The 16,057-nt window shown below is 39.8% G+C and overlaps 1 protein-coding gene across 1 annotated transcript; it reads left to right on the top strand.

Annotated features, from left to right (window-relative positions):
- The first annotated feature begins 9,895 nt into the window (after positions 1 to 9,895).
- Positions 9,896 to 15,652, top strand: LOC111962620 (probable polypeptide N-acetylgalactosaminyltransferase 8). Its single transcript, XM_023985838.2, has 11 exons — positions 9,896 to 10,166; positions 12,401 to 12,695; positions 12,940 to 13,106; positions 13,198 to 13,384; positions 13,568 to 13,765; positions 13,879 to 13,993; positions 14,138 to 14,323; positions 14,504 to 14,641; positions 14,779 to 14,871; positions 14,974 to 15,141; positions 15,287 to 15,652. Exons 1-11 carry the CDS (start codon positions 9,974 to 9,976, stop codon positions 15,404 to 15,406), a joined length of 1,860 nt encoding a protein of 619 aa, XP_023841606.2. The 5' UTR covers positions 9,896 to 9,973; the 3' UTR covers positions 15,407 to 15,652.
- Positions 15,653 to 16,057: the final 405 nt, after the last annotated feature.

The following is a 16,057-nucleotide window of genomic DNA, read 5'->3' as shown; positions in this document are numbered from 1 at the left end:
CCCTGACCGAATCTGTAATACCAACATGTTTCAAGCAAACCACCTTAGTCCGTGTGCCCAAGAACACCAAGGTAACCTGCCTAAATGACTACCGACCCGTAGCACTCACGTCTGTAGCCACGGAGTGCTTTGAAAGGCTGGTCATGGCTCACATCAACACCATTATCCCAGAAACCCTAGACCCACTCCAATTTGCATACCACCCCAACAGATCCACAGATGATGCATTTTCTATTGCACTCCACACTGCCCTTTCCCACCTGGACAAAAGGAACACCTATGTGAGAATGCTATTCATTGACTACAGTTCAGTGTTCAACACCATAGTGCCCCTCAAAGCTCATCACTAAGCTAAGGACCCTGGGACTAAACACCTCCCTCTGCAACTGAACTTCCTGACGGGCCACCCCCAGGTGCTAAGGGTAGGTAACAACACATCTGCCACATTGATCCTCAACACGTGGACCCCTCAAGGGTGCGTGCCCAGTCCCCTCCTGTACTCAGTGTTCACCCATGACTGCTTGGCCAAGCACGACTCCAACACCATCATGAAGTTTACCGACAACAGAACAGTGATATGCCTGATCACGGACAATGATGAGACAGCCTATAGGGAGGAGGTCAGAGACCTGGCAGTGTGGTGCCAGGATAACAATCTCTCCCTCAAGGTGATCAAGACAAAGGAGCTGATTGTGGACTACAGGAAAAGGAGGGCCGAGCACCCCCCAATCCCCCCCCACCCCACCCCATTCTCATCGACGGGGCTGTAGTGGAGCAGGTTGCTACCGCACGGCAAGCTGCAACGGAGCGCCAAGTCCATGTCCAAAAGGCTTCTTAACGGCTTCTACCCCCAAGCAATAAGACTCCTGAACAGCTAACCAAATGGCTACCCGGACGGACTATTTGCATTTTTACGCTGCTGCCACTCTCTGTTTATTATCTATGCATAGTCACTTTACCTCTACCTACATGTACATACATGTACAATTGAGGTACCTCAATTACCTCGACTAACCTGTGCCCCCGCACATTGACTCTGTACTGGTACCCCCTGTATATAGCCTCGTTACTGTTATTTTATTGTTGCTCTTTAATTATGTTCTTTCCCCAAAAATATTATTGTATTTATTTATTTATTGTATACTTCAGTTTATTTAGTAAATACTTATTTTTTATTAACTGCATTGTTGGTTTAAGGGCTTGTAATTAAGCATTTCACTGTAAGGTACCTGTTACCTGTTGTATGCGGCACATGTGACAAAACATTTGATTTGACTTCAAGACACCAGGGGAATCTCTCAAATTGGATTTAATTAGATTTAATTTACCTTGAATATTGCAGCCAATTTTGTGCAGGCTATTAGCCAGACAAAACCTGCTGAGTTCAACTATAAATGGAGGCTGAATTTATCCTCAAGCTGACTTATTTCTTTCCTCATTGTTATGCCGCGTTTAGATGGTACGAGGTAATGACGACTTTTGAAGAAAGCTTGGAGTGAGATTTTCTATTTGAATTTCATTGTCCCCTGGCACAACTCCTAAATGGAAATTGGTACTGTTTTAAAGCTAATTACCAACAATTCTACATATTTTTACATGGCTTAGGCGTATGACCATGGAATTAAAAAATATATAAAAACACAGGTCAGGTGTATTCAGGGTATTGTGAACATTAAATTAACTCAAAATTCGACGACTTTGTTACTTTGAGAATTTTGGGGGACGTAATTTAAAGAATGCTATAAAAAAACGACCTTGTTTGACACTTTATTCAGACAGAAATGAGATGAGGAGACAGGCAAATGCTAGAAACAGTGGGAAGGTTGGAAGAAGGGATTGATCCCTGTTCTTTGGTGGAAAGTTGTATGCAACACGTGCCGTGGAGTGTTACCACTACACCAAAGCTCTGCACAGGAAATAACCATATTAATGCTTGATGGCAGTGGGTAACCAAATCATAGATTGCAGTCTACTTGTCCATAGACTGCTTTCAAGGTAAGGACACAAACATTTTGTAATTTGGGTGAGCTATCTCTTTAAATTAGGACTGGAGAGAAAATCCTGCTTGCTCCCCAGGAGGGTTGGCCACCCCTGATCTATGTTTCCCAAGTGCTGGGTGTTTGAAACTGTTCTTGTTATAATAATGAATATAAATATGCAGGTGGTTTATCCCTATTAGTTGAAGATCATTGCTATCATTTTACACTACATAGACAAAATCGAATGTGTTTACAAGTTGAGTCCCCCTATCATCTCTGCCTAGCTTGTGCAATATACTAAAATGTCAAATGATATTTGATTCCTGGAGCATTTAATATCCAATGCTTATTTGTATGACATATTCAAAACTGTTCATGAATGGCTGCAATAATACATAGTCTTATAATTCATTTTCAAAGACAAGTAGGCATATTAGATTTAAAATATGTGATTACACTGGCAAAATTGGAAAGAAGTGGAATAATAAAATAAGTTAGATGAATAACAGTTGTGTTCTTGCTGACAAGCTCGGTAATGACCCTATTGCCCATTTAAGAATGAGCATTGTTCCACTGATCAGACTAAATAAATAAAATAAATAATGAAATCTCTTGAAGACAAAATGACAAATCGGCCCCTACACCCTAATCAAATCACGCTTCTATTAATTGTCCCTCCTCTAGAATCAAACTTGCACTTTTCGGTTCACAATCTGTTTGACAAAATGATTTTCAGTTACAAATCAGGTCACCCTACCAAACCTCCCTGCTAAAACGTACTGTATGTAGGTCTGTCTGCAGCCTTTTAGTTGTCACAGTCTAAATTCCAATCACCAAACGAGGGGACTAATGCAAGTGGATTAAATCGACTTTAGTACATGCTGTCAAAAGGCTGCATTCTGCAATAGGGATTGTAGTATCAGCAACCTAATTTTGTTGACAACATTGTACATAAAACAGCGCTAACGTTCTACTCTTTTTAATTTTCTAATCTCAACAGATCATTCTCTCGCTCCATTCAACTCCGCTCTAATCTTGAGGGGTGTTTCTAGGGATATATTATTTAGGTATGTCTTTTGAAATAATGGCTGTCCTATTTGCACAACACGACTGCACCTGTCAACACCTGTTCAGTATTCCATCTTAATAACCCCTCTGGCCCCTAAGGCACCCGGATCTATTAAGGTATTTCTATTTAATGGTAGTGCACCTTACCTCAGGTCATTTCAGACCTGCCCCATTATCGATACATGTATATTGGTCATACAAAACCCATTGGATCTGTTTGGAATAGTAAAGCTCCTATTATTGATAAATTCTAAACATTTTAGAACATTRAATCAAGGATAACTTAAATCATTCCCCCCAGAATCGAGAATATAGGCTACTGACCTCGTCGCTGACTGGGAAAAGCAATGTTCGTTGGATCTCGTCACCACCTCTGTCGTGTACCAGTTCACCACTGGCCTGAAATAAACCCTCAAGTCAGAGGTCAGGTCTTTGTCTTACGGATCCTGGATCTGCCCGTGCACGGTTTTCAGCAGTTTCTTGGAACGACAGAGGCAGATCTTGAGTTCCGACTCTAAGGACCAAATTGTTAAAGGAATTTTGATTCCTTTTTATCAACCAGTTCAATTAAAACACTCTGCCCATAAATAAGAATTTGTAAGATAATTATCAGCATTAAATGGACAGAAACCAGTCTTAAAATCAATCAATCAATAGCGTTTATTCTCGAGAGTACTGATCATAATACATTTTACATCAGGTTATATAATAAAGATGATGTCATAGGTTTTAATGTCCATCCTCCTCTCGGATACAATGGCAGTATAGTTAGATTTCTTATTACTGTCTGCCACCTGTTAAACTATCTGCAACCAACCCAAGGTCTTTCCCCTCCCTGGGTAGAGACATCATTCTAGCCTGTCTGAAGATAAACCCATTCTTTCTAACAAGGAACACATAACATTCAACATTATGATTATAATAAGATTCATTCTTACAGTAATATAGTAGTATTCTGTTTAGTTATAAGTCAAATGTATACATATTTTAGTCATTAAACACAAAAATCCCATAACAGTCACCCAGGTACATTTGGTCAAATCATGAAGGAGACATTTTCATTCATATTATATTTTTCTGAAAGAATATCGTCAAATATGTATACTTGGACTTTGATTTAGCTTTTCCAGAATTAGAAGCCATATTATAAGTTCAACATTTGCAAAACAACCAGTTTTCATAACTTCATAACTCTAAATATTCGTAGAATTTTTGTCCAAAAGGAAAAGGCATGCTGTCGCAAAAGGTTAGCACTTACATTTTGCGACAGATATAGGGTTTCATTGGCTATCTAGCTAGCTTTGTTTGACCACGATTGGGGGTTATTTGACAAAGATACAGTTGATCAAATGAAGACCGGCTGCGTCATCGGCGTGCCATGAAGGCGTCGCTCTCTGACCAACTTTGGTGTCCTATAGGATATACTACACACCTAATGACATAGTGAAGTCTGGTTACGTTCTAGAATCTCTGAGGAATACATACGAACGTGATTTGACTGGTTGAAACAACGTTTAGGGTTAGATTTTCACAGATTCCTTTCTTTGCAAATTGAACGAGTGGAAATAAAAAATCGATCGTGCATGCTATATGGACCTTTTTAGGATATGAAAAATGATTTTATGTAACAAAACGACACTTCATGTTATCTCTGGGACCCCTTGGATGATAAATCAGAGCAAGATTTCCGAATATAAGTACACATTTCACCTTCAGAGGTGAATTTATCAAACCTATCGTGATGAAAAAAAGTGTTGTTAGGAGCTCTCCCCAAAACAATAGCATGGCATTTTTTCGCATAGCTACTGTAAATTGGACAGTGCAGTTATATTAACAAGAATTTAAGCTTTCAGGCGATATAAGACACTTACAGTGGGGCAAAAAAGTATTTAGTCAGCCACCAATTGTGCAAGTTCTCCCACTTAAAAAGATGAGAGAGGCCTGTAATTTTCATCATAGGTACACTTCAACTATGACAGACAAAATGAGAAAAAAAAATCCAGAAAATCACATTGTAGGATTTTTAATGAATTTATTTGCAAATTATGGTGGAAAATAAGTATTTGGTCAATAACAAAAGTTTATCTCAATACTTTGTTATACAGTAATCCCTCGTTTATCGCGGGGGTTACGTTCCGAAAATGACCCGCGATAAGTGAAATCCGCGAAATAGAATTTTTTTTTATTTTTACAATTAGCAACTATTACATGTATACAAATACAGTGACTCACGTGTAGGCCGTTTCACTGCTCTTCAGACTGGGCCGCTGCATCCTGACTGCGCTCTGCAGTGGGTTATTATGGGTTTAGGAGATGTTCGAAATTACAAGATAATTTGGCCAACTTAATGTAAATTTGCCAAGCTGTTTTATGTACGTACACATAACTGCACGAGACGACAAAATGATAGCACAATTCGTAGCATGTTTTGATACAAGAAGCGGGAGTGAGTTTTTAGCGAATCAGAATGCAGAGCACAATGCACCAAAAAAAAAAAAAAAATGCATTATGAAAATCCGCGAAATAGCGAATCCGCGATAAGTGAACCGCGAAGTGGCGAGGGATCACTGTATACCCTTTGTTGGCAATGACAGAGGTCAAACATTTTCTGTAAGTCTTCACAAGGTTTTCACACACTGTTGCTGGTGTTTTGGCCCATTCCTCCATGCAGATCTGTATATGTACCGACATTTGTTGTTTCTCTAAAATCTGCGATCGTGACAAAAGGCGCTGCATGATTTACAACTGTCCCGTTGACGGGACGCCGATCCCTAAGAAGTAGAAAACATGCACCCAGTCCCTTTGATCCCTTACATAACTAGACCAATCATATTCTTCAATGTGCTGCGATTTACAGTACTGCGGAAAGACAAGACAATGATAGAGGTTCAGCTCGTGATGTTAAGTTGTAGGTGCAGATGCTCCGATTTTGAAAACGATTTGGAGCACAGTTGAAAAGTTAAAGTGCTGACTATTCAACAGACTAATTAGAAAAATAAAAGCAGTACTTTTCAATGAGTGAGAATCATCGCGCTGGCTTGCTTTTGCCATGACCCTCTTTCTTGCCCCGCTATGCCGACTGGCTACTTGATGGCTTGTTTAAAAAAAAAAAGTGCATAAATAGCATCCAAATACGGTATACAGCTATAGATCGTAGGCCTACACTGCGTAATGAAACACTCCCTAGTAAATTAGTGTTGCAGCCCACCAGTGTTATGAGGGTGTACTGACTGTAGCCTATTATTGAGCATTAATAGACTGGTTTTACGCACAACTTTCTATCCAAGCTGGGAGAGAGCGCGAACTCTGACCTTGCGGGGATCTAGAGAAACTACATTATGCCAGTGTGCCCTAGAACGGTGGTATCCATACTTTTTGGGGTACTGTACCACTAAAACCCTTTGACCTGCCTGAAGTACCCCCTCATGCACGTGCGACCGGCATGATTACTAAATGAGATGTTAAAAAATAACAAATGACACACCCAGTCGAGTTTGGCAGACTTGTTTTCAATGTCAGGGAAGTAGAAATTGTACTCACTGATTTTGGATAACTGTGAGCTCACTATTTGCACCATATGAGCTCTTTCAACATCACCTGTAGAAATATAGCCCACTGTAGGTGTCAAGCTGCTGGAAACAACTTATATCCCCATCTTCACATTTCCACTCCCAAAGATTGATCTTCTTAATGAATCCACACACTTTGTCATACATGTTTAGAATGTGTGTCTAACTTGCAGAGTTAGATTCAGGTTGTTCAGTTTGATAAACACATCAGCAAGATAGGCACGGCGGGTACCCAAGTCTATGTCCTTGAACACAGCCACAAGAGGGTGTGTGAGTGCTCAGACAGAAAATCATTACTTCAGATCGCGGCTCAAAAAGCCTCTGTATCGTTTTCCCTTTAGATAGCCAACGGACATCGGTGTTAAGCAGTAGCTGCTGGTGCTCAGTCCCACTGTCATCACAGAGCTTTTCAAACAGTCGGTGATTCAGAGGCCTGGACTGGATGGATAAAGTTCACTGCGTCATTCAAAACATCATGCAACTCTGGACTTGTTTTCTTGCTGGCCAATGCCTCTGTGAATTATACAGTGGGATTTACCTTCTTTGTGTGGTCAATTAATTATTTCACTCTCCCAGGTGTGCACACGAACACAGGATTTCCAATCCAGATTGTGCTCTGAGATAAAGCTGTCAATAATGTGAAACACATCCTCACCTGTAGTTCTCCCGGTTAGCTTCTTGCAGAACAGAATGTGCTCATTAATTTCCGAAATGTCTCTGTATCGCACAAACGGAATGAACTGGGCTTCCTTACTGACATCAGTCGATTCGTTCAACAACTGCAGAGAAAATGGACCGGTTTTTAAATTTTTTCCAGAGAAAAATAACATGTATTATATAATTTTACCGCAATAAATGCATAATTCTGCAGGAGTTCATATTATTTTAGGCTACATGTGAGAGGTTATAGGTCTACCTGCAGTCAGTGTCCAGATTTCAGTTACTATTCCATTTTAATTTAAATTAGAAATATTATGTTTATTCATAGCTGCAGGGATACTTGTGAGCGGGATATCAAATGTGCACCAAAACAGCTTAGGCAGGATATGTGGAACATTTTTCCAAACTCAGTCCTGTGGCCCATCCTATGTGCGCGTTTTGTTTTTGCCCTAGCACTACACAGCTGATTCAAATAATCAAATCTTGATGATGAGTTGGTTATGAGTCAGCTGTGTAGTGCTAGGGCAAAAACCAACAAGTGCACCCCTAGCTTTCTATACATATGGAAATTAAACAGGTTTATGAATTACTTTTTGGAGGGTTACTGCCAAAATAATATATTAAAGAAAAGAAAATAGACGTCAATGACTGAGCTCGCAGCCCCCCCCACCTGCCATGCACGCCAGTGCCTGGGTCTTTCTCCTTGAAGGGGCAAAAGACCCAGTGGAGGCAGTATCAGGCAGGTAGAGGGGGGGCCAGATGAGATTGGGCCAGGCACGTCCAGGTGTCGGGCCAGGGTGTTCTCAGTCGCGGTCTTAGAGCCTCAGGCCCGGAAGGGGAGACAGAGAAAATATTAGGGTTAGTGAGAGCATGGCTAAGACCATATGCATCACATGAACCAGGGGTAGAGAATAATCAATAGTGCTGCTGTGGACACTGAATAATCTGACTAACACACACACATCTGTTTGACCTCGCTGTGACTGTTACTTTTCAGGTAGCATTCAATGTCCTTCTTTTGTGTTAACCATAGCCAGCGTTACAAATAGAGATGGTTATTTCCATGTAAAAGGACCCATGAGCACCATAATGAAGGCATATATAAATGTTTTCAAAAATGTTCCATCCCCAAAATTTGGAATAAGCAAAGGCTTTGATTTCTGGTCAAGCAGATGGAAAATAGGTCTTAGAAAACATGTACCAGAAAAGTCTTAAAGGTATTAGAAATACATTAAAAAAAAATGTTTTTAAGTAGCAAGAAGTAACAAGTAAAGGTATACCAATCAATTAGTTAGTGTTTTTACTGATCTCAAATTTGTTCATGAATTATTAAGTGATTAAAACTCAATTCCGTTAGCAAATCGTTAACGGCATTTCCGAAAATTCGGTAATGGAATTTCTGCAATTTAATTGGCTACAATGGGAAATCATAGTAGGCACAGTCACAAACAACAGTTGGGTTCACACGTTTGGACAGCACAGTAGAGTACAGTAAAGAAAGTATAGTTTAGTTCAGTACAGTACACAGTAGAGCACACTAATGTACTGCACTCTACTGTAGTGTGCTTTGCTGTGCTGTACTTTGACATCCAAACGTATATAGACATCTATGATTGGTTCAGGGACATCTTAATGTATTTTTCATGTCAGCCAGGCCCATCTTTTCAAAGAAACACAATTTATTTAAATCTCTAGTTGAGTAAAATAAATCGTTTTGTTCTGGTCAAAGTAATACAGAAAATTGCGGTAAACAGCGCCACACTCAGGCAGAAAAATGTTCTATTCACAACCAGGCCCATCTCTTCAAATAAAACACACGTTTATTCTATCTCTATTTGAGCAAAATAAGTAGTTTTGTTGTGATCACAAGAAAATCCTAACAATTAAGGTAAAGTGCGCCACAGTCAGGCAGAAAAATCTGAATATTCTATTATAAAGTGAGAACATAAAGTTTCCCTGGCTGCTATATGGCTGTTACTTAGACATACTATAACAGTAAATTAATAGATGGCATTCACTGATGTAAACCTGTCTCCAATATAATCGCATAGTTTACACAGACTCACCGCAGAACTTTGACAATTAAATCTCAGTGTGAAAAGGCATAACATGGTCTGTTTTGTCAACAAGCTCAACCAGATGATCCCAATAAATAGTATGTTCTGTTGCGAACTGTCTGGGACAAGTTGATTCCCAATTTACTACTCAAAATATATTTGACTTATTTAGTCAAATACGAAATTAACTGCAATATACTGGTCTCAACTATATTAGCATAACTAATATATATATATGTTTTTTTAAATTATATATAAAAACTCAGGAAATATATATCTCTTAGATTTAGGACAGACGCTTCAAAACCTTGTTTCTTATGATACATTTTTTTACTGTCCTTTTTGTGTTTCTATGCGCCAAAATCAATATTTTATCTATATATATGTATATACCTGAAGGGGTCCTAAAATTCCAAATCAAATAGATAAATAAATATGTCAGCTCCACTCCCAACGTCTTAGACTCTGCAGAATTAAAACGTGTCCAGTGCAACATGCCTAGCTCTGCCCACTGGGGCGTGGCTTACGGAGCGCTCTTTGAATTAAATGCTTGTATTGTCTTAATAATACCAACGTCTCGAGTTATCATCACACCGGTTCTGTTGCTTTGACACTTGACTATGCCATTAAAAACGGAATCATGCAAATAATATATATGAGGTCTATGTGGGTGAAGCGTCTATTAGTTTTAGGATGTATTTTATTCCTCAGCTATATATCATTGATTTTGAGGAATGAAACCGACAAAAAGACAGATGAGAGGCCTACTGAGGCTCAAACTATTGACATTGATAGAAGATTTTCTGACTTGGAAAGCAACATCAACAAAGTCTGTGAGTAAATCAACTTTCTTGAATGTTGATTCAATTCATGATGTGCCTTTTGGATAACGTATAAACTCATAGGAAAATCATAGGCTACATGTACGTTTTTTTTTTTTGTAACAACATTTGGTTACACTTTATAGGGAACACATGACATGTCTTTACTTATATTCTAGAACACTGCTGTGCGGACGCATAGGCTTACACGTTTTGTGCGCTAAATTCTTTAGTTCCACATTGAGACGGGGTGGGTTTGTAAATGCATCAGTTATTCTGCGCTCTGGCACTGACGAGCGTGCTCTAAAATTGGAGTAGATGGCCAGAGTGAATTTACGAACGCACCCTAAATCTGTTTCTTGTGTCGCTTGCTCTTTATTAAATAATAGTTAGGAAACTCTCGTCACGAAAACGCATTGTTTATTTGTTTCCCCAAAGGCTATAGGTAGTAAATGCTTCTACAAAATGTATATATTGCTGTTTTACAAGTATCATAATTTACTGTGCCTACGCCTAATCAAGTGTCGAAGAAATGTTTGTTTTGAAAGGTATTTCCGTCGGCTTTCTGTTCCACAAAACATGCGGTCATTTACCGTTGTCTCTACTCAAGAGTGAATCGTTGTTCCGGTGCACAGATTCATGGTAACATTCACGAGATGGAAGTGCTATTTATTTCATTCAATTAATGTTTTCCTTTGTTCATATTTCCCGCGTTGTGTCATAGGTCTGTCATTCTGGTTGTGCGTAATAGGAGTGCGCATAGAAATAAGATACGTGGCCTGCACGCCAGGCTTTGGAGTCTATTTATGAATGGTGATGAAATGTAATGACTGTCTGATTAACTAGAATTTGCTAATGTAACAATGGATGTGGAAATTGACTTTTACGTCATAGAACCAGCTTATTGGTTGTAATTGCCAATTGCGGTCCTGAGAGAGACCAATGGGCTTATAAACTCAGCAAAAAAAGAAATATCCCTTTTTCAGGACCCTGTCTTTCAAAGATAATTCGTAAAAATCCAAATAACTAAACAGATCTTCATTGTAAAGGGTTTAAACACTGTTTCCCATGCTTGTTCAATGAACCATAAACAATTAATGAACATGCACCTGTGGAACGGTCTTAAAACACTAACATCTTACAGACGTAGGCAATTAAGGTCCCAGTTATGAAAATTTAGGACACTAAAGATGCCTTTCTACTGACTCTGGAAAAACACCAAAAGAAAGATGCCCAGGGTCCCTGCTCATCTGCGTGAATGTGCCTTAGGCATGCTGCAAGGAGGCATGAGGACTGCAGATGTGGCCAGGGCAATAAATTGCAATGTCCTACTGTGAGACAGGACAGACAGCTGATAGTCCTCGCAGTTACCGACCACGTGTAACAACACCTGCACAGGATCCGTACATCTGAAACTCACACCTGCGGGACAGGTACAGGATGGCAACAACAACTGCCCGAGTTACATCAGGAATGCACAATCCCTCCATCAGTGCTCAGACTGTCCGCAATAGGCTGAGAGAGGCTGGATTGAGGACTTGTAGGCCTGTTGTAAGCAGGTCCTCACCAGACATCACCGGCAACAACGTCGCCTATGAGCACGAATATTTACAAATACCATAGGTAGGCCTATGAGGATGTCTGGTCAGAGTTCCAGTCGTTATAGTGAAAGTCTAAGTACGCCTTGCACAGTCTTCACATTTTGCTGCTTTAAAATGAAATCTAAAGGGATTATATTAATTCCCCCCCCCCCTAAAGATCTACACAACCTACTCTGCATTTTCAAAATTATAGAAAATGTTCAAAAAATATGTGTTGCTTGCGTAAGTCTTTACACCCCAGAGTTAATACTTAACACGGCTGTAAACCTTTGGCGGCTATTACAGTTGTGAAACATTTTGAATAAAATTCTACTGACCGAACTCATAGGGCAAAATATACCACAAAACGTTTTATATAAATAATGACATACTTATTTGTTCAATTATTTATGAATACATATTCATGAGTTATTAAAGTGTCGCAGACTTTGTTATTAATTTACATGTCTATTTCACTTATACGTGTGACTGCTTTTAATATGCATTGATTGGAAGACTATGCTATTATCTGTTAAGCACTGGCAGATTAAATATGTGAATGAAGAAGATATTCTGACAACTTTTATTTTTCACAATTCAAATGTAAGAGCTATTTCTGTGTTAAATTGGGATAAAACCACCGACACTTTATTTTATTTATCTCAGACGATTTGTTCAAAAACTTTGAACAAAAGCAGGATGCCATTCAGAAAATGCTTATGGATGAGAGAGGGAGATTTAAAGACCAGAAAGTTGTGGCAGCTCCGGTCAAATCTCAGAGAGGACAAGATGAACAGAAGCTCAAGCCCCAGCAATCTCCATTGTTTCAGGGCTGGGGAGAGAATCTATCGGATGAGGATCAGGAGGAGGCACAGGCTTTGTTTGAGAAATATGGCTACAATGTTTTCCTCAGCGATCGTCTACCTCTCAACCGAGAGCTACCAGAGACACGTGAATCCAAGTAAAGTAACGATTCTCTGACGCCGTTTTTTCCCCTCACTCTTTAAAGGTTTCTCCCTCACTCGTCTGTTACATTCCTTCTTTCATGCACGTAATGATTACTGGATGCAGAAACATAAATGGTGTCCATGAGTTCATCTGACTCTGGGGAAGTAGATCAAGGGTTTCATTGCCAAAATCCTGATGTATCCCTTTTTAATATACCTATGAGAGGAGTGTAACTGATGTTTAGTTTCCTTCAACAGATGTTTGCAGAAGAAATACCCCAAGGACCTTCCTAGTATTGCTGTGGTATTGATCTACCTGGACGAGGCTCTGTCTGTCATTAAGAGGGCAATCTGCAGCATCATCAACCGAACCCCTGAACACCTGCTGAGAGAAATCATTCTGGTGGATGACCACAGCTCCAATGGTACGTCTCCCCAAACTATACTGACAGCTTTTGTATGATAATATTAATTTCCTACCCTTTTTTAAATTTATTTTTATTTTTACCCAATCAGATGATCTGAAGGGGGACCTGGATGTCTATATCAAATCCATTGAGGCGCAGAATCCTTTGTTTCGCATGGTCAGAGTGAGACATGTTGAATCACTGGGTTTAACTCAAGCTCGCATCTCTGGGTGGAGAGCTGCTACTGCGGATGTGGTTGCCATTCTAGACGCTCACATTGAGGTCCACAAGGAGTGGTAAGAGTATTTAGGAATGTACAGTGTCTCTGAAATAACTACTGTGCCAGTAGTTGCCATATCGCACATCAAGTTAAATATCTGTGTAACTTGTCCCTCACCTTGAACAGTTCAGCCAAGTCTTTAACTATAGGAACAGGGCCAGTGTGTTGTTTTCCATGACTCTGCTGTCTGTGCTTGCAGGGCGGAGCCTCTGTTGACTCGTATCAAGGCAGACCGGACAGTGGTGGTCTCCCCTGTGTTTGACAGGGTGAATTACTATGACCTGGATGTTGTCCATTACGTCCCAGCGGCCCATGCTTTTGACTGGGCTCTATGGTGTATGTATGAGTCCTTCAGGCCGGAGTGGTACCATCTCAACGACACGTCACTGCCAGGAAAGTAAGTTGAGCAGGCAAATGGAATCACTCATACTGTCAAACCCACATCTTTGTTGTTCTGGGGGTGTGACAGCGAGTATAGTGTTTATTTTAACGCTTTGCCTCTGTCATCAGGAGTCCCTCTGTCATGGGAATCATGGTGGTGGACAGGAAATTCCTTGGTGAAATCGGTGCCCTAGATGGTGGAATGAAAGTGTATGGAGGGGAAAATGTCGAGCTAGGTGTGCGGGTGAGAAGCAACAATATTATGCACCATTCTTTTTTTTTTTTTACCAGATTCTGTGAACATCTGATATTTTTGATAACATTGTTTTCTGTGGTCATTAAATAGTATAATTGGCAATGTCCTCCACAAATAATGTAAATGCTTCAGGTGTGGCTGTGTGGAGGAAGCATAGAGGTAGTGCCTTGTTCTAAGATTGCCCACATTGAGAGGAACCACAAGCCTTACGCACCTGACCTGAGCATGTCCATGAAGAGGAATGCACTGAGGGCAGCAGAGATCTGGATGGATGAGTACAAACATAATGTCAATATTGCCTGGAACATTCCAATTAAGGTATGAGCTTATGATAACGTACCCATATATTTTTTGAACCCATGAATTCTACCTTCATGAGACTCATAAAACCATTGGAAGTTTTGCAAGCTTTTGATTTATTACATCATTTGATATGTTGATAATACAAGAGTTTTGCGGGATACAACAAATAATCCATAATCACACTCTCAACAATAGGATCATGGAATAGATATCGGGGATGTGTCAGAGAGAAAGAAGCTCAGAGAAAAGCTGAAATGTAAGCCCTTCAAGTGGTACCTGGACAACGTTTATCCTCAGTTGGACACATGGGACAATATACTGGCCTATGGAGGGGTATGTTTTTTACAGTACTTTTGTGTGTGGTTTTAAACTTTAGTTTCTGAATTGAAGGTTTGAATGCCTGTCTATTTATCCACATGTTTGATAAAGTATGTCATCCCTTGCTTAATATTTGACCCTCTTACTTGTAGATGAAGAACTTGGATGCAAACATATGTATAGATCAAGGACTTTTTCCTGGTCATACACCCATAGCCTTCGACTGCTTCAACTATGGCCCACAGGTAACTCCTTACAATACTGTCTCTTACTGTTGCAGTTAATTAACTTTGCTCTGTATTCAAGGACAAATCTAATGCCCTATCTTTATTTGTTTGATCGTTCAGCACACATACTACCGCAGTAATGGGGAGCTATACATTGGTGGCCTAAAGTCCCACAAGTACAATGACAACAGGTGTTTGGCTGACAGTGGGGAAGACACTTTTCCTGATCTGTACGACTGTAACGAGGCTGTGCAGAAGGGCATGGGCATTCACTGGGACTTCACGCAGGTGCATATCACAGTTGACACTGAACTCAATACACCTAATATGTATATAGGCAGTTCTTTCCTATACTGTATGCACCCCTAAATTATTTCCTTTTTGCCAAAGCGGTCCACTGTTTAAAAGCATTAAAATATGTATATTTTTCCAGGGCAAGGAACTCAAGAACAGACAAACAAAAAGATGTTTAGAAATACAAAAACAGAAACTTGTGGTCCAGAAATGCACTGGCCAGAAATGGGAAATCCAAAACATCATCAAGCCCTTCTAATGGACCAGCATAAAGGAAATTCATGTTTTCCTCTAGACTAAAACACATTTTATGTATTTTTTTTAATGTTTGCTATTCTGTTCTATGGGTCACTTTGGACTACTAACCTAAATGTGGCATTTGCCTATGCATTGATATAACAGTGCTTACTTAATTTTGTTGAAAGGGAAATGTGCCTTTCTGTCCTTGATTTGGATTTCCATAAATAAAATGAGTTGTAAAAAAAATATTGTTGTAGTCAAAATGTCTGTCTGCAAGACTGATCCATGCATGCTGAGACAGAAGAGGGATATATATATATAAAATGCTATGTTCATAACCAAGAGGGAAGATGGTATTTACCATATACATTTTAGTCCCTTTAGCAGACGCTTATATCCAGAGCGACTTCCATGAGCAATTAACCTGTGAGCAACTAGCCTGTGAAACATCCACTTGAACGCCCCTCTAACTGGTAATTACTAGTGGGAAACTAGTCTATCGTCCCTGAGCTCCGACTTCGCCCACATGCTGACCTCACCTTCTTAGGAAATTACCTCTAACAGCATGTTCGGCAGTTAAACAAAACATTCTTTATAAAAAGCTGTGTTAATATTTTGTTTACTATAATTTGTTCCCAAACATGATAGCTGCACGTTTAGTTCATGGTTG

Source organism: Salvelinus sp. IW2-2015, linkage group LG4q.1:29 (assembly GCF_002910315.2).
Source record: "Salvelinus sp. IW2-2015 linkage group LG4q.1:29, ASM291031v2, whole genome shotgun sequence".
In the NCBI taxonomy this organism is placed as follows: domain Eukaryota; kingdom Metazoa; phylum Chordata; class Actinopteri; order Salmoniformes; family Salmonidae; genus Salvelinus; species Salvelinus sp. IW2-2015.
The sequence above is the reverse complement of the archived record's forward strand: the minus strand, read 5'-3'. Positions and strand labels throughout refer to the sequence as shown.